This window comes from Durio zibethinus, chromosome 2 (genome assembly GCF_047325235.1).
Source record: "Durio zibethinus cultivar Kanyao isolate XHJ-2024 chromosome 2, ASM4732523v1, whole genome shotgun sequence".
Classification (NCBI taxonomy): Eukaryota; Viridiplantae; Streptophyta; class Magnoliopsida; order Malvales; family Malvaceae; genus Durio; species Durio zibethinus.
The window spans coordinates 32,377,575-32,395,992 of record NC_143163.1 but is presented as its reverse complement, the minus strand read 5'-3'; the positions used below and the strand labels follow the sequence as shown (position 1 = coordinate 32,395,992).

The following is an 18,418-nucleotide window of genomic DNA, read 5'->3' as shown; positions in this document are numbered from 1 at the left end:
ATGATACGTCAGTAACTTAACTAAAAGCATCAATCCAAAATATCAAAATATGTGATAAAATGAAAATTCAAATATGTTATTGTAAATTTTATTTGTATAGATAGCAAATTAATAGAAAATATGTAATATATTAGTTTTTTTTTTTTGTATTTAACCCTAAAAATATTTATAAATAAATCTATCATAAAATTTATTAATATATATTTTTAAGAATTTGATAACATTCATTATTTAGTAATGAATTATCCTCGTGATTGATAATATATATTATTTATATATTAAGAGTGCATAAAATAGTAACCGTTTATAATAATATCAACGCTGTCTTCTATTAAAAAAAAAAAGACATGAAGTGGTCAATAGGTACACACCGTGACTCACACAACCTTCTCAAAGCCCATATTTCTGGCGAGTAGTGCCAGTCCTCAAACGACGGAGGCAAGTCATGCGCCAAAAAAAACCACAAGCATGAAAAATTGAGCATGTGAGTTTGGTCTGTGTCCACCAGCAAATTAATTTATTGCAAAATGCTAAAATGAAATATTACTTTTTCAAGAGTAAATTTTATTATTGATCACAAAACTTCTACCTTATTCTCATATACTTCATTAAAATTTAATTTGTACCAAACAAATTATTGAATTAAAAAATTCTTTCAAAATTTTCGCTCCGTGATAAAAGCATAGATTGCATCGAACATGTTTGCATTTTTAAATGCTAGCCGTTCCGTCTATTTAAGCTCTTCATGTAACTTAAATTTATTAATATTCTGAAATATATTTTAATAAAAATAATTTTATGAATAAATTAAATCGAATTTAAATTTAAAAATTTTTTTGAGATGCGATATAATCTTATAATATGTAATTAAATTTTAATAATCCTTGACTTAGTAATAAGATTTTATACCATTGTTTATTTGATGACTAGATACAAATTAAAAATTGATGTCATTTATGTGATGAAAATGAAATATGAAATTGAAATGAATCTGAAAAGAAGAAGAAAATTCAACGAAAATTATGGCAAAGTAGACACGTGAAGACAATTGACAAGCGGTCACGGAGTCATAGTCTGGTAAAAGTTTAGTTCCATTGTTTTCTTGTTTCGTTTTTGAAAATTGATGGAGAATGTTATAATGGAGAGGGGACGGGTGACGAATATGATGACTTTAGCTTTATGGATTATGAAGCGGCCTACATGTCTTTGGCCTCACATTTTGCGGTAGAAGAATGATTCCTTTGATTATTAATCAAAGTCAACAATCATCTTTCACCCGTGTGGGGCGTTTTCTTTTTGAGGTAGCGAAAGAATGAGTAGGGTAGGGGTGGGGTGGGGAGGGGGGGAAGGATTTCACCTTCAGCGTGTTAAATACGTAGCTAGTCAGAAGTGGAGTACCGGCTTCATTTCGCTTTGATGGTAAGTATGCGTCAAATTCACGAAACGACTACACTGATTCATGCATCCTTTAATTTATCATCCACAATTTATCAGTTACAATCAATGTAAATTGTTTTTATAAGTCAAATCGCAAAATGATTAAAGCTACATTTGAAATGCTCTTATTATATCAAAAAATATGTTTTACGAAAATACATTTATAAAACAAAATTTATGATGCAATAAACATCCTCGTCGAAATGGATTTTTATTTCAAAAACTGGTTTAGGCAGGTAGATCCAAAACATGAAGTAGGGCATTTATTATTATTATTATTATTATTATTATTATTATTATTATTATTCAAAACAAAAATTGTTTATAATATGACCTTTACCGGTAATTTATTTTATCTCTAATTGGAGAAGTTCAATTTGTACAAATAGTAAACATAAAACTTTCTTTAAATTGTAATTTTCTAATAATAAACTTTTTTTTGATGATATCATCACTTGTATTTTAATTTTATTTGAGCTTAATTATTTTAAATAATTTTAAAAACACATACTCTCACATCATTTTTATTTTTCAAATGCTTTCTTTAAAAAATCAAAATTTTGTTGATAATAAAATGAAAATTCTCTTATTATTTTTCTAATAATAGTTTCTAAACATACTAAAGCATCCTAATTAATGTTGAGATAATGAATATTCATATTTAAGCGGTGTTAAGTACTATTATATATTTTGCTCGTAGAATTTGAAATTTATTTTTTTATAAAAAAATTATAATTTAAAAATAAAATAAAATAAATTATAAATATTAAATTTTAAATATAATAAATGAAACATCTTAAAAATGATTATATAAAAATAAAATAAAATAAAATATAAATTTATTTTAAATTTATATTTAATATTAATCTTTTTATTTTTTATAATAATCAATTGAATCAATTAATTATTAATCGAATGTTATAACAACGATAAGAAGAAACCAACGATAAGATGCCAAAATCAGAAATTTTAAATATTTTGTTTATCTGGGGATGGGAGAATCATCTACTAAAAACTTTGATTGTTAGAAAAAGTCATCATGATTTAGTCGTGAAATTGAAATACTTAGTTTATATTTGGTTAATGGAATAAATTTTTAGGTATTAGCCACAACCGATGAGGAATTTCTTGAATAAGCAAAAAAAAGTAGTGGGAAGTGGTGGCTGGCGAGGGGGTGACCTTGTCTCAGTTGTTTGTCTAATCCCGTGAAAGATGGGGTGGAATGGAAAGGAACGGAAAGGATCGTGGTTTGCTCACCCGCCAAAATTACCCGCCAACGACAAAGGCCATGACAGGGGACCCACAACGAAGGGGCAGTGAGTCAGTTGAGGCAGGCGACTCCCGCTTTCCCATTTCCCGCTTTTATTATTAAAATCTTGTTGAGGGGCTTCGTACCAACCGCCATGAAATACATCATTCCCCCTTTTAATATTATCACCAAAATTTTGTTACAACCATATAGTAGTTTTTTTTTTCCAAACCACCGTAGAGTTTAGTACTTATCATAATATAATAAAAAAATAGTAATAAAATAAAAAAAGAAAAATTTATTTGTTAGCTATAAAATTAATGAATTATTATTTAAAAATTTGGTTGAAATGATAAATAAAAATCTCAAATCTCAAATCAAAGAAAACTCGTAAATTATTAGTAATGTTCTAATTACAGAATATCAAAAGATTGTGTCTTAAAGGTATTTATTTAATAATCAATTTATTTATTAACTTTTATAAATATATTTAACAAACACGGTCAATCATTTAAACGTTATGTGAAATTTAAAACTTTATTATTAATATACAAAATATTTTTTTATTATTTTATTTGAGTTTGAATTTTTCATAAATGTAAATGTACAATTCAATGAATAAAATGATAGCTGCATCCTTAACAATCTTGATTTGTAAATTTAATCTATTAAAATAATGATTAATTTTAGTTAGCACGATGATGATGCATCAACAAGCTTAAAATTTCAACACACTTTATTTGCAATAATAAAAAAAAAAAAACTGAGTTTCTATTAAAATTTTAATGTTTTATTCAAATGGCTCATTAATTAAAACGAGATAAAAAATAATAAGTTTTATTATTTAAGTTTAAAATTTTTTAAAAATATATTTATAAAATGATTTTTTTTGTTGTAAGAATATAAAAATTAAAATTTTAAATAATTAAATTTAATTAAATTTTAATTGATTTTAATCGAAATTTATTATATGCATGTGGAATTGTATGATATGATATGTATCAATTTACTTGTACATTGATAAATATTTCATTGATTTATAATAAAATCAAATCTGCATATAAAATATATATCGATTTCATTGTGAATAAAAAAAATGACACGTGATTTTAATTGAATTTGACCCAATTCACTATAAACATATCGAATTATAACATATAATACAACATGGATTCATACATGAATAGAGAGAGGTAATACGTATCCATTGGATGGTTAATCGAATAGTATGATTTTTAGAACTACTAAAAGAAAAAGCTAATTTTCATTTAGGCTACGAATTTGCCGACCCAACGGGAGAAGCGTAATCAAGTCCCGCTTACATTGCCCAAAATAAAAACTGCTCCTTATTTATTTTCGTCGATAACTCTAGAAATTATTACTTTTGAAAAAGAAAAAGAAACTACTCCCTAACTCTATATCATCTCTTCCTCTTTCTTGGGATCCACTTTAACTCACAGTTAATATAATTTTTTATTTTTATTTTTATTTAAGATGGTTAAGATATATATATATATATATATTTGGTTTATTTGTGAAGAAGAAAAAAGAAAAAAGAAAAGAAAAAAAGGAAAGGGAAAGCAAAGGAACGGAAATCAGTTAGCGTAACCACTGAGTAGCAAGTAAGAGAGACAGGCACTTTGTTTGTACCACCGATTATTATTTCAATAATAATCCTGCTCTCCCAACTCCCACCACTCTGCCTCTATCCCTTTTTCTTCTTTTATTTATTTCTTCTCCCTTCATTTTTAGTTCTATCTGTCCGTTTCCTTCCTTTGTTTCTCTATTTCTATCTATCTTTGTTTTTTTTTTTTTTTTTTTTTGAGGCCAATAGTTTCAGATCCTAAATGATCGTTTCGTCTCTTTGATACCTTCTCCAGAAACGTTACATTTTGAGGTACCTTTTTTATTTCTTTTTTTTTTTTTTTGACTTGGTATTTCGTTCTATATATTGTATTTGTTTATGGTATTACTTTTTTTTTCTTTTTTTTTTTTTGTTTCTGGATAATTGAAGCTTGGTTTGGAATTGCGCGATCTGGGCTGTTACTTTTGTTGGAACTGACTCAATAGAGCTTTCACATCGCAGGTAACATGTTTTTGATTGTTGGGTTTTTCATGCCTTTGATGATGTTTTCTTCAGATTATTTTTTTTTTAAATTTTATTATGTTGGGAGATTAATCGGAATCGTAAAAGAGATCTGAATCTCGAGTTTGTGTAAGATTATTACTCTTTGAACAAGGTCAAAACTGGATTGATATTTCTGGTTTTCTTTTCCTTTTTTGATCTTAATAGTTTCCTTTCCGCATAATCCATGCCACCGCTTCCTTCTTGTCCAGGTTTTACCTTTGCTTATCTATCTTTGAATATCATGGAATTTCTTTGTAACCAAAGAAATCATTTAAAAAAAAAGTTGTAATTTTTCTATGAAGCAATATCAATAATTTAATAGTCCTTTTTTTCAAGCTTGATTTTTGAGACCATCACAAAAGCATTGGCACTTAATTTGATGATTAAAGACAAATTAAAGACAAAAATGAATGGAAAGAAAAAAGCAAAATAAATAAATAAATAAAATTTCAATAAAAATTAAAGACAAATAACAAAAAGCGAAAAGTAAAAGCCTTTGCCTAACGGAGTCTTAATGTTTCATTGTCGACATTGTTTCAGTTTTAACCAAATCTAACAAAATCTTCTCAAATTTCAATTTCTATACTAAATAGATTTCAATTTCAAACTTTCAAAACCCTATCATTTTTCTGAAGCCATCCATTATTAGTAGATTACCGTCAATTATGAATCATATATATAATATACTAATATGGCCAAAGGATATCCATATATGTAATATACTTGTCTTTATTTATAATACATACTAATAAACATAAAAACTAGATTCAATTATAATAATAGAAAGATTTTATTTTTTATTCTTTTTAATCATAATTAATAAGGATAATATTCAAAATTATATAAAATTAAAGTAGTAAAGAAAAAAGATTTTAAAAGATAATTTAAATTATAAAATTAAAATAAATTAATAATTTTTTATATTTATTATCTTTATTAAATTAATTTTTTTAAAAATAAAATTGTACTTAATTTAAGTTCGGGTCATTTTTGGGTTTTGGTTGTTTTCGCGTTCAGATTGGATGGTTTCAAATTATTGATTTTTTCTAATCAAATCGGATTGAGTTGGGTTTGGGTGGATTGAGTGGTTTTTTTCGAGTTCCAATTAGATTTGATAGGTCTAATCACATACTGCGTCAGCTTAGAGTAAGGTGTTTCTTTGACACATTTGTATTTGAATTCCTAGAAACTTCCTAACCTTTGATATGAATGGGGTTCACCTACTTTTATGTGCATGAACTTTTAGGTAATTAACCATGTGTGGTCCTTGTAGTGTTTGATAGAATATAGAAATTGGCATAGCATTTATTCTGAACCTAATAGCAGGAAGACAATTACATGATCAGTTTGTTTTTCATTCTTGAATATATAGATTAGTAGATATGAATTAGTAGTGTATTGTCATTGATAAAAAATTTATATAGGATCATGTATCTCATAAATGTTGAGTATAATTGGACATTGCATTATGGCAATGTCTAAGGCGGAGACAGTGAACTCTTATCCTGGACTAATTGTGCTATATTTCCAAGTTTGAATTCATTTGGCTAACATTAGGAGAATGATTTTACATGTCATAGTAGGTATGAGAAGTACCTTTGATTGAACATTTTGTTGGATCTGACTGTTATGCAGGCATTCTTCAACATTGCTAGAATTTTCACAATTGCCAGCTTGATAATTTGGATTTTAACTGCATTTCCTTTTCTTGTGCAGGCAAATTCTCAGTTGTCGATTCTCTTCAAAGAGCTATATAAATTACAACAGTTTAGGTTTTATATAGGAAAATGTTAGGAGGCAACAATGGTAATGCTGTGCTTCCAATTTTCCTGGATGAGAATCATCTTCAGTATCAGACAAATGCATCAAATCAACTGCAGTTATTTGGAAGCTGTAAGTTATTTCTTTCATTTATTTAGCAATTAGATCACTGTCCTATTTTTTCAGGCAAAACCACACAAATCCATCCTCTTTTTTCTGAATTTTTTAATGGTAACTGTTCCATATTTTGTTAAACTTTCAGTGCCAGCTGGGTGTACTATTGATCCTGTGAATTATTTTGGAAATGAGCATCCTGCTCCCATGATTCGACCCAATAAAAGAGGCAGGGAAACAGAAGATATTCAAAGGCAGCAAAAGTTACAAATTTCCTTGAATTGTAACATTTGTAAAGAGGAAGCTGACCGTTCTGCTAGCATTCCAAATCCTAATGCTGTGTCAACTGGCTTACGGCTATCGTATGATGATGATGAGCGGAACTCATCTGTGACTTCTGCTAGCGGAAGCATGACACAAGGACCATCAATGATCTTGTCACTCAGTGACAGTGTTAGAAGCGAACTTGATCGTCAGAAAGAGGAATTTGATCAATTCATCAAAATTCAGGTACTATTGTGGTATTGCCCCAGCAGGAAAATAAAATGTCACCTTTCAGTCTTCTGTCAATATCTGGGGTTCTTTATTATAGAATCAAAACAGTTTAATTGCAATCAAATGCTCTTCTTTTCTCTGAAATTTCGAACTTTGGGTACTTCTCTTCTATGGACCATTTCCTTGTTTAGGTTAACTGATACGTAGCATAGTAGTACTTAATATCTCGTACTTATGTTCATGCATTTGCTTTTGGCTGGCCCAAAGGCACTTAATGCTTTTTTTGTTTACTATAATCCAGATGAATCTTCTGCTTGGAGTTATCCTCACTTCTATGCTTGTAACTTCTATTGTGATAATGTCATAGTATTTCATAGTCAATAAATTTCACATGCTCATGTATGTTATGAAAAGTTAGTATAGATTTAATTGGATATTGGTTTAAATGTGATGGTATGATGTGTGGTTCTTTGGAGCTTTTTATTCATTTTATTCTCTTAATCAGGAAGAGCACTTGACAAAGGGAATAAGAGACATGAATCAGAGACACACGGCTTCTTTTCTTGCTGCTATTGAGAAAGGCATCAGCAAGAAGCTTAGGGAGAAGGACATAGAACTAGAGATAATGAATCGCAAGAATAGGGAACTGGTTGAGAGAATAAAGCAGGTGACTATGGAAGCCCATAATTGGCATTATAGAGCAAAATACAATGAGTCGGTTGTTAATGTCTTGAAGAGCAACCTTCAGCAAGTAATCTCACAAGGTGCTGAGCAGGTGAAGGAAGGTTTTGGAGACAGTGAAGTTGATGATGCTGCCTCTTATATTGATCCGAACAACTTTCTCAGCATTACTGTTGCTGCTGCAAAATCTGTTTCCAGGAATCATGGCATGAAGGAACACATGATTTGCAGAGCATGCAAGGCAAAGGAGGTGTCCATTTTGTTGATGCCGTGTAGGCACCTTTGCTTGTGTAAAGACTGTGATGTACTAATCAGTGTTTGTCCTGTATGCCAGGTAATGAAAACGGCTGGTGTCCAAGTGTACTTATCTTAAACCGTGAAACAAATTACACAGAAGATGAAAAATTTATATCCTTTCTTCCGTATGACGCGCCAGCATTTTCTTTCCCCCGACAGACAATGTATGATGAAAAGTAAAGGATTTCTTGGAATGGATTTCCTTAACGTGAGCCAAACAACCTTGTTCCTCTTATGTCATTTTGCATGTGATGCGCACGATGCTAGGTGTTCCCCATGTCTTAAGGTTTGTCTGTTAAAGTGTTAGTAATTGCTAAGAAAAAGTGTTTTTAAATTGGATCATTAAATCGTTAAACCTAAGCTAAGGGACAAGGGTTCCGAGTCTCCCAAGGGAAGGTGAAGACACGTTCAAGGATGATGGCTAATTGGTGGTGGGTGTGGGCGTGTGTTTCAATATTCTAATTTCCTCCTACTTTTCTCTTTGGCGGTTGGCCATTTTCCTCCCTTTTGAATCAGTCTTTTTTGATTCTCGCACGTAGACTCAGCAGACGGTGCAATAGTAAGTTACTAACCATGATGCCTTGGCTGCGAAATTAGAGCGCAACAGTGAGTCAGGATTGTCGTTGGCCAAGCCTGCAGCTTTGCTCTTGATGATGACATGTACGCAAAGAGAAAGAGGTGAAAAGAAAAACAGGTAAAAATTAAAAAGAGAGAGAGAGCGCTATAGACTGAGTAAGCTGGGAGTCTCATATTTGTCTTTATCATTGTTGTCTACTTTGTACGTAACATTTCGATAAAATAATATTTTTTCCCCTCTTTTAAGTTTTCTTGTTTGCAATGCCTAACGATGGTGGTGCAGGCAAGTCCAGTGACAAACTTGGAGAAGATCAAAGTTTCTGATCGATGTAACTGACATTGTCGATAAAGCTCGTCCCAAAACCAAAAACTGTCTCCACTTCCTTTTCCAGCTATGATGCTACCCTTCTTGCGTTCCTCCTTTTTCTGCCCTTCTTGTACACTGTGCTTTCCCAGTAAACTAGGTACACCATAACAAAGGGCAAACAGACAAGACCTTCCACCCCATTTTTGCAAAGTAGTACTTTCCTGAATTTACAGTCAGAACTCCCAAACCAATTTAATTACTACTTACTATGTTAGTAATTCTTTCAACCTCATTATTAGTATAGAAAACCAAGTGAATTTTTCAATGCCAAAGACATTCTTTCTACTTGCCAAATAGTTAATTACACATAAACCAAATGATGTTTATGTTGAACTGTACCAAGATTTACAACATATGTGACGACTAAATGAAGGATATCATGGGCAGTAAAAAACAGTTGTGGCAAAGATAGAATTAACACACTTTTCACGTTCAGCCCCCTACTCCATTCTAAAAATTTCTTCAGATTCTTTTTCTATTGTCTACTCGTGTTTTCTTGGGTGCAGGTCCAGCCTGTAAGTGCTCAGTGCTTGATTGAATCTAAAGCAATTGGGAAGAAAAAGAAAAAAAAATTACTATAAAAAATATAAGATAATTTCTTTCTCAAAAGGCAATCATGCAGTAAAGGGATTTTTATCACCTTGTTAAGTTTGTCCCTGACCATTTTAACTGCCTGATTCATTGACTGGGAAGGGAAGTAATCCTGAAAGCAATTCCAAGAGGAAAGATGAATATCAGCAAAGGGCAAATATTTGTCAGGCAAATAACAACTATGCATAAAAGGTCGAAGTTATAAATCAATAAAAAAAAAAAAAAGAAAAAGACCAACAATATTAGCAGAATTCTATATGTGCTGTCCAAAAGATTCAAGTAGAGTAACCAAAACAAGAAAAAAAAATCTGACAAATCAAAATATTTAACACAAGGTAAAAACACCAACCAGATGAAAAGTTGGTGTTCAATTTAACTTGCAGATTAATAAATCCCCACAGAATTAAAACCGATATTAGGCCTTACTATCAAGCAAATCAACAGCTAGCAAGGATAAAGAGAATTTTACACCTAGCATTCAGAATGTCTACAACTTCAAAATTTTAATGCACGAGAGTCTGCAATTGTTGGACAGTTCACTTGGGTACAATGCCTGAATGGCAAATATGGGGGAAAACATGATTTGGTGACAAATCAATCTCTCTCCACAAAGTAAAAAGTTACACTACACAAAGAATTTCTTCCTTCAATTGCCCAAAATCCATAATAGCAGGCGACAGAAGAGACAGAAATGGCATGTGAATGAATAACTAAAGCAAAAGTAAAGCCACCAAGGGTGAAAGTGAGAATAATGCAACAGTGACTTGAACAAATATCTATATTTAAAATTATACCAATCCCAGAAGACAAGAACCTTTTTTTCTAATGTTTTAAATCTACTAGGTTATCTTGTTCTTTATGCAAGTCCATAAGCACTATGCCAGATGCACAACAGAAACAGTGTACATACTCAAGAAGGACATGTACTCTGCCCTAATGGAAGCAACTGGACCTAACTCAATCCCACTTGGGTTTAGAAACCGAAAACCAGTTAAGCTGGAGCATATACTCAATAACATGTACTGGCATAGCCTTGGGAGTTACTTCATCTTAAGTCTTAACCAACTACTGAGTTACCATGAGCCACTGCCAGTAAACAGTAAACTTTAACAGGCAAATATGTAATAAAGAAAAATAAAGAAAGAAAAAAGAGCTAATGGCCCTTGTTACTTAGGAACCAGTTCACTTCAGTTTTATAATCTAATTGGAATGGTAAACAAGATAAAAGAGCAAAATCTGGGATGACATTGAAGATAAGTAGTCCACACCTTGTCAGATGACACTCTTGTTAATGGATTATTAATAGTGTGAGACTTGTAATCTGAATCTCCAACACCCCTATAGAGGAAAAATCATAGTTTATGTAGATAAAGAATGCACAAAGCCAACAACGATGAAGATAGCAGTGTGAATTTGAGCAGCATATTTACCTCAGCCTAGAATTTGTCTGCTTGGGAAGTTGTTGAGAGGAAGCAGCAAGGGATGGAGCCTCATTGGAAGTGAACGGATTATGAACTGGATGCCCTTTAGATCTTTGAGCTGATATCACAATATACCAACATAATGTGTACGAGAAAATATTATCCCAGCTAGGAAGCAGTTCTATTTGAAACAAATAAAGTTTTTTCCTATCATATGTAAAACATAGATACATTAAAAAGCTAACATTTTAAAGTAATGTAAAAGCTTACGATTCAATCTTGCAAGGACTTCCTTTCTTCTGCCTTCTAACTTATCCTTAGTGTCATCAAGGCTCTCAAATTGAGGAGCATATGAGACCTGCAAACGGTTCCCCAAGAAAACAAACTCGTCCATTTTTTTCTTCGCAAACCTATTTTAGAAAATGGTTAACCAAATATATAAATTTTCAGTTTTTCAACAATTTGCACGTTTACCTATTCACAGAACTCAAAATATCTTTCTAACAGGGGTACATTCTTGAAGGATTCAACTCCTCTCAAGTCCATTGAATGGATTGGAGACAAGGCTGCAGGTTAATACATCAATGCTCAGAAATTTCCATATATATACATTTTGCTATTATCCTTATTTCAAAGAAAAAGAATTGACCCTTCCTCTTCCCTCATTGTCATTTCATTCTCATCTTTTCTTTGCAAATGTTTGAACTATCTTAATTCATTAACCAACAACTTTTCCATCATGCATAGATTCATTTTTTTATGCATCTTCTTTGTTTCCTTATGTGACTTTATCTCTCTAGTTTGATGTCTCTAGGAGAGGCAAACAGCAAGCAAATCAAGTTTCATGATGAAGAACTCATTAAAATAAGATTTCCTAACTAAATCAGAATGGCTATTGCAACCTTTGAAAATAATCTATTTAAATCAAAAGCTTCAAGGATGGGATCCTATGCTTAAATCCAAAGCCTTTGAAAATAATTTGGTTTCTCAAAATTGTAATGGTTAACTCTGAATAGATTCGTGAACTAGCATAGTTCAGTTATGATGCCACATAATTCACCCAACCACTATATGACAGGTCCAAGAGCAAACAAGAAGAAAACATGTGCTGGAATGAAATTTTCTTTCAAGAAATAGATAGGAAAATTCATAGAAAGAACATGGCAAATTTCTTAGCATTAAGGATTTCAGCCTAATACAAAAGTCTTAATCCTAAATATGGACTGCCCTCACAAGTCCATTTTATGTACCGGAGAGGATCTGAATCCATTCTTGACTAAGTACATGAAACACTGATAATTATGGATTAAAAATGCTAGAACAAGTTTAATGACCTGGCATTGCTGATGAGTCGAAATTTGATCCAATAAACATCGGTAAATTGCTCACAATCTTCGGCATCCATCGGTTTGCATCTGAAAGGCAAAACAAAACCGGGAACTGGAATCATCAAGGGTTTTCAAATCAGAATAGAAGTATATATTTTATAATGAAAAGTTAAAAGAAAAAATAAAAGGAGAGAGAACTTACTTACTCTTCAACGTCTCCATAAGTAGCGAAGAGTTTCAACAAATCATCGCCACATCCCAGCGAGGGAACGTTCCTCACAATCAAATATCTATCTACCAAAAATCCAAAAATTAATAATAAAAAAGGGATAAATTTGTGTTTCTGGGAAGCTAGTCGTTCACTTCAATTTTGGGGCTTTTTGATGGTGCGATTAAAACAACTTCAATTCTTTCAATAAATTAGCAAAAATGTCGACAAAACTATTGGTAATTGAACAATGAAAGAATTCACCTGGATTCGTCGCAGACTGTATAGACGCGAACCGCCGGGGGTTCGTCTTTGTAACGAGGCATGCTGAGAATTGTACTTGTTGGCTTTTTACCTCCGAAACCCACCACCGCCCACCGTTCTGATTCCGTTGCAATCGCAAATCTGAACATGCGTTTAAATTATTTATTCTTTGGGCCTTTTGGTGCCCACCAAAAGAATTTAGGTGGCCCAAGACTTACACCTCATTTGCCACGTCTTTTACTCTTTATATAGTAAATTATATAATAATGAGTTTATAAAAAAATCAAATTTAAATATATACTAGCAGAAATACCCGAGTGATGTTGCGGATTTAATTTTTTTTTTTTTATCATCTCTATTCATTATTTTTTGTGTAAAATTCATCTAATTTAAAAAAAAAATCAGATGATAAAAAAATAAAATATAAGTGATAAGTAAATAACCGAATACTTAAATAAAACTCTTATTCATCCCTAGCTTTTAGTTTATGCGTTTAAGAGAATATCAAAGATTTAATTTTGAATAAAATTTTTTTTTATTTGTATTAAAATTTTATTCTCTTAATATAACAAAAAAAAATTTCTTATTCTCACAAAATATATTTAATAAAAAATAAAAAATACAAAAAAATAAAAAAGGTCATAAGGTGTCACGAGTAATTCTATTGATTTGAAATATTAATTTTTTAAGTTAAAATATTAAATAATAATTTTAAAATTATAATACATATATATATATATGAATATAAAATTAAAATAATTACAATATATATATATCCAACAACTTTAGCAAAAATAGAAAAAAATTAAGTTATCAGGATATATTAATAATGATAAGCTGTTCTAAATAAATTTATATCATTAATTTAAAATTTTAAAAAAATAAAAAAATGTGACATAAACTTCTTTATTAATATCTTTTTTTAAAAAAATATTTTTTAAAAATATATTTAAAAAATATAATCTTTCAAAAAATATATTTTATAATTTTTTTAAAAAATATTATAAGTGGATCCCACACTTATCTATCCGGATAAGACCCACTTATAGTATTTTTTAAAGATACTTTAAAAAAATTATATATTTTATATATTTTAAAAATTTTCAAATGATTTAACATGTGATATAAAATGTGTCCAAAAATATAAAAATTATTTATTAAACATAGAGAAATAAAAAAAACAAAAAAACAAAACAAACATGTGACATTCCAAGATATCAAATGGATCTGATAAAAAATAAAATCTAAAAAATTTTTATTAAATATTTTTTTAAATTAAAAAAGTTATAAAAGATAAAAAATAAAAAATAAAAAAAAGTTCGTTGTAAGCGATCCCACATGTAAAAAATAAAATATCTTAACTAATATATTTTTATATTTTAAAATAATATTTATTTAATAGTTAAAAAAATTTAAAAAACAAAAAAAAAACTTAAAATGACATGCGAGGGAATAATACTATTAATTGCACATTATTCAAGTGAATCTTATAAAAAAAACTTAAAATAAAAAATTAAATATTTAAAAAATAAAAAACAAAAAATTGATATAAGTGAATCCTACACATAAATAATTTTTTAAGATATATATTTTTTATAATTTAAGATAAACATTTATTAAAAATTTTAAAAGTAAAAAAACTAAAAAACAAAAAAGTCAAAAATTAAAAAAAGAAACCTAAAAAGCAAAAAAAAAACCCTGATACGTGGCAGCTTAAAAAAGGTAACTGTTTATCTTACATGACCAAAATTTAATTATTAAATGATTGAGTGTGTTTATTTTTAAGATTTAAAAATTTAAAATTTTTTTATCAAAATATACATATGAATTATAATCCTAATCGAATGGGTAGTGGGCCTAATGGCATGGCCCATCTTGCCCATCAAACGGGCTCATCCAAAGGAAACAAAACCTTAATTCTTAAGCCATGATTAGAACCAATAATTGACTGCCACGTGCGCAACCAACATCACACGCCGGTCGCTTAAAAAAAACAGTAAACAAAGAGTTGACAGATGACGTACCGAGAAACACTTTTCTGAGTTCTGTTTGTGTCTGTGGCGAGGATTGTTCTAACTTCAAATCTTAGGAATTAGGATCAGTCAAAACTCGTGGCATTTACTTAATGAGTTAATCAAACGAGGTCGTTTGCTTTTTGCGGCTGCCGATAAATCGAACTCCCTAGACAGTTTCATTCAAACTTATAATTGTCGCTGAGGCAAAAATCTTTTTGATTACCAGTTAATTTTCGAACCTTCCATGTCTCATGTTTTTGTATGTTCGATGTTTTCAACTTCTGCTGTTTCTGCATTTTTGATGGTAATATAAAAATCCAAATCCTAATAATCTGTTCTGCGATTTTTGTGTTGTTTCGGTTATGTTGCTTTTCAACGACCTACTTTTTTTTTTTTTTTAAATTCAACCTGGTTCTGGTTTTTGTTTTTGTTTTGGAAGATAAGATATTTCTGTGAATGTCGAATCTTTAATGTTTGTTTTGGGTGTGTACACTTTTCATGTTGCAAACAACTTTATCTGATCGATTTAAACTAATGAAGTTTCATTCGCTTTTGTTGCTTCCTCCGCTTTCACTATTGCTTTGCTTTCTTTTTTTATTTTTTTATTTTTTCACATACTCTTCTGGAGTCATATCGAGATAAAGAACAAGAATATTAATATTGCTCCTTTAAGTCCAGGCTTGTATTTTGCCAAAAAAAAGCCCCGGTTTGAATTGAACATTCTTTCAATGAACTACAAACCAAAAATAGTCCTGGTTTGAATGGATTTGGAATTGATTATTCTGTCTTTCTATTTGAACAAAAGTTCTTTGATACTATACTTATAGCGCTTGCCGACATAGGGCGAATTCTAGAAATATTCTCGGACTTTTTCTTTGTTACTCGTTGTTGGTTTTGTACCCCCCCCCCCCTTTCCCCAGAAAATGTTACTATTGATGGAAGATTTTGCTGCTGTATCAGGACGAATATTTGATTGTGATGGTTTTTTGCTTGTGTTTGGTGTTTCATAAACGTGAGGGGTTGGTGAATAGACTGGCATTATTAATAGTGTTCACTGAAAATTGGGTATTGCTTCAGTTTCCAAGACAAGAAGAAGGACCAAAGGCTGTTACTATTCATGTAACTGGATTTAAGAAGTTTCAAGGGGTTGCTAAAAATCCAACTGAAACTATAGTTAATGACTTGATGAGTTTTGCTCAAAGTAAAGGATTGTTGGCTGCTGGTGTTAATCTCGGGAGTTGCACTGTTCTTGAGACTGCAGGCAATGGTGCTCTTCCCGTTCTTTACAAGGTATTGGAATCAGGCATCTCAAGAATTGACACAAAAAATGAACAAGTTACATGGGTTAGTTTCTATTATGCAGCTTTATATATGTTTTCAAAGTCGCTTATGTCTTGCTGATTTTACTGTTTAGACTTGGAAATTTTCATAAATTCATATTTAAAAGTTAACTAATCTTACCTACTTTCATTGCCAATTTTAATTGTGTATAGTTATTTAATGATGTTGGTGACAACTGACAACTTGTCAGTTTGATATAGTAACCAGAGGAGTCTTAGGATGCCTTCTCTAAAATAGTCGCAAAGATGACCTGAACATTTCAAACAGAAATTTCACATAAAGCCTATGAATATTTTAAAAAAAAATGCATAACAAGTGTGTCCCATGCCTACTTAACCTATGACAGGAAATGTTTGGTTGTTTATCTTTGATATTGGATGTCCTTTTCATCTTATTTTCCCCATTTTTCCCTTTGATTTTGCTTTGAATGCCCTTTGCTATTAATTGAAATGGTTTGAGATCATCCATATTGACTATCCAGTGAACTCTATCTGGGGAAAGATATTTATAAAGGATATATGCGGATGTACATTCTATTCATAGAGTCAAGTGTTTTCTGAAATGACATTTGTTGATCTAATAGACCTCAATTTTATTGTTTCTTTAGCTTCACTTGGGGTTAACAGTGGAGCACAGAAAATTGCCTTTAAACAGCTAGCTGTAAATGAAGCCACTTTCCGTTGTCCAGATGAGCTAGAATGGCAACCTCACGTGAATGCACTTTTTCTTTTAATCTTTATATGCAAAGTCCTTTTATGTTCTTTTTGTTGTTTTGTAGTCTGTTGCAATTAAATTTCCCTTTGAATGTTTCCAGCAATTCCCAATTGTCACAGAGGATGGAGGAACTTCCAGGAAAAGAAAGGTAATTTCTGATCTTTCTCAATATATTATTTAGGTTTGTCATATTTTACACACCTCTATATCAAAGGTACCTATCTCGTGGCTACTGTCGCCTGGTATTACTTATTGAACATCTTTAGTTGAGGAATTTAATGGTGTAGTTTCTATTTCACCTGAAATATTTAACATAATTCACACCTACGAGGAAGTATTTATGCATCCCTACATGTCATTCTGTTTGTTCCTTTGCTTTGTAATGTTGTAGATATTCGCTGTCCCGACCCTGTTTCTCTTCCATCCAGTAAAAAGAAACCTTGTTTAACGTAGTGAATCTTTTGGTTCTTGAAGACGACTTGTTCCATCGAAGCAATCCTCAAGTTTTTAAAGAACAAGGGCTATGATGTGACATTATCCAATGATGCAGGCCGTTTCATATGCAATTATGTCTACTAACACTCTCTCAAGTTTACAGAACTGAAGGATCACAGATCTCTATTTGTTCATGTTCCCCTCTTCTCGAAAATTAATGAAGAGACGCAGATGCAATTTGTAGCTACCCTTTTTGAGGCCATTGCATCAACCTGCTAATATTAAGTGATTTTTATAATTTATTCAAATTTTCTTATTTGTTTGCCTGCTGGTGTGTGCAAACCCTGATTTTCAACCTGAACGATGCTTGCTTCTTGTGAGGCAAATGATCATCCTTGTTTATGTATACTAGTGTCTTGCCCATGCTGCGGGACTGTTACTATTAAATGTATAAATAAAAATTAACATAAATATACAATAGTGTATCAATATATATTAGTATTAGTGTTTGTACATATTTTTATAAACAAAATACATATCAACAGCACTTTCACAAATTGAAAACTTTTTTTTTTTTTTTACAGTTAAAAATTAAAAAATAATTTGAATACAATTTACCGATGCAATGCAAAATATGGTTTAGAGACATTTTTATCCAAGTTATGGTACTAAAAAAGAATGAAACTGAATGCCTTAAATTTGAGTAATTTTGTACTAACAAAATTAATCAGGTGTATCGTTATTAATTTTTTCAAGTATCATTATGATTGAAAATAAAAATACTACCCCAAAAACAGAAATTTAGTGTAAAATATTACCTTTGTCACCATAGATGAGAACAAATTTTTCAGGTAGATCTTCAAAGTTCTGTTGTATAATCAGTAGCTAAGATGGTGCATCAACTCTTCGACAACTGAAGTTTTTAGGTACTTGAAGTGGTTGCAACTTTTATCCTTAATGTAAAAAAAAAAAAAAAAAGTAAAGGCATAACAATTA

At 30.7% G+C, this 18,418-nt stretch overlaps 2 protein-coding genes and 1 pseudogene across 6 annotated transcripts; 2 read left to right on the top strand and 1 right to left on the bottom strand.

Annotated features, from left to right (window-relative positions):
• Window positions 1–4,227: 4,227 nt before the first annotated feature.
• LOC111317885 (BOI-related E3 ubiquitin-protein ligase 1-like) lies at window positions 4,228–8,290 on the top strand. Of its 2 annotated transcripts, XM_022920386.2 has the most exons (5): window positions 4,229–4,583; window positions 4,701–4,772; window positions 6,531–6,707; window positions 6,838–7,199; window positions 7,690–8,290. In XM_022920386.2, exons 3-5 carry the CDS (start codon window positions 6,602–6,604, stop codon window positions 8,236–8,238), a joined length of 1,017 nt encoding a protein of 338 aa, XP_022776121.1. In that variant the 5' UTR covers window positions 4,229–4,583; window positions 4,701–4,772; window positions 6,531–6,601; the 3' UTR covers window positions 8,239–8,290. The 2 variants fall into 2 exon arrangements, with proteins under 2 accessions (XP_022776122.1, XP_022776121.1); XM_022920387.2 differs by lacking the exon at window positions 4,701–4,772 and having other exon boundaries at window positions 4,228–4,583.
• A 1,072-nt stretch (window positions 8,291–9,362) lies between these two features.
• On the bottom strand, window positions 9,363–13,130 carry LOC111317886 (RNA-binding (RRM/RBD/RNP motifs) family protein). Of its 3 annotated transcripts, none has more exons than XM_022920388.2 (8): window positions 12,918–13,130; window positions 12,652–12,735; window positions 12,452–12,532; window positions 11,388–11,527; window positions 11,127–11,235; window positions 10,965–11,034; window positions 9,746–9,808; window positions 9,363–9,645 (listed from the first exon to the last, which is right to left on the bottom strand). In XM_022920388.2, exons 1-8 carry the CDS (start codon window positions 13,064–13,066, stop codon window positions 9,568–9,570), a joined length of 774 nt encoding a protein of 257 aa, XP_022776123.2. In that variant the 5' UTR covers window positions 13,067–13,130; the 3' UTR covers window positions 9,363–9,567. The 3 variants fall into 3 exon arrangements, with proteins under 3 accessions (XP_022776123.2, XP_089608076.1, XP_089608078.1); XM_089751950.1 differs by having other exon boundaries at window positions 12,648–12,735; window positions 12,918–13,128; XM_089751952.1 differs by having other exon boundaries at window positions 12,648–12,739; window positions 12,918–13,050.
• Window positions 13,131–14,946: 1,816 nt separating this feature from the next.
• LOC111317669 (uncharacterized) lies at window positions 14,947–17,899 on the top strand (annotated as a pseudogene). Its single transcript, XR_016332130.1, has 4 exons — window positions 14,947–16,280; window positions 16,881–16,984; window positions 17,088–17,135; window positions 17,462–17,899. The product of XR_016332130.1 is annotated as an uncharacterized LOC111317669 (transcript).
• The last annotated feature ends 519 nt before the right edge of the window (window positions 17,900–18,418 follow it).

Coding starts and splice junctions, on each gene's coding strand:
- LOC111317885 (XM_022920387.2), top strand. CDS start 6,602: ATGTTAGGAGGCAACAATGGTAATGCTGTGCTTCCAATTTTCCTGGAT. Junction 6,708..6,837: donor ACTGCAGTTATTTGGAAGCT/GTAAGTTATTTC, acceptor TTAAACTTTCAG/TGCCAGCTGGGTGTACTATT. Junction 7,200..7,689: donor ATCAATTCATCAAAATTCAG/GTACTATTGTGG, acceptor TCTCTTAATCAG/GAAGAGCACTTGACAAAGGG.
- LOC111317886 (XM_022920388.2), bottom strand. CDS start 13,066: ATGTTCAGATTTGCGATTGCAACGGAATCAGAACGGTGGGCGGTGGTG. Junction 12,533..12,651: donor ACTTATGGAGACGTTGAAGA/GTAAGTAAGTTC, acceptor TTTGCCTTTCAG/ATGCAAACCGATGGATGCCG. Junction 11,035..11,126: donor CAGACAAATTCTAGGCTGAG/GTAAATATGCTG, acceptor TTTCCTCTATAG/GGGTGTTGGAGATTCAGATT.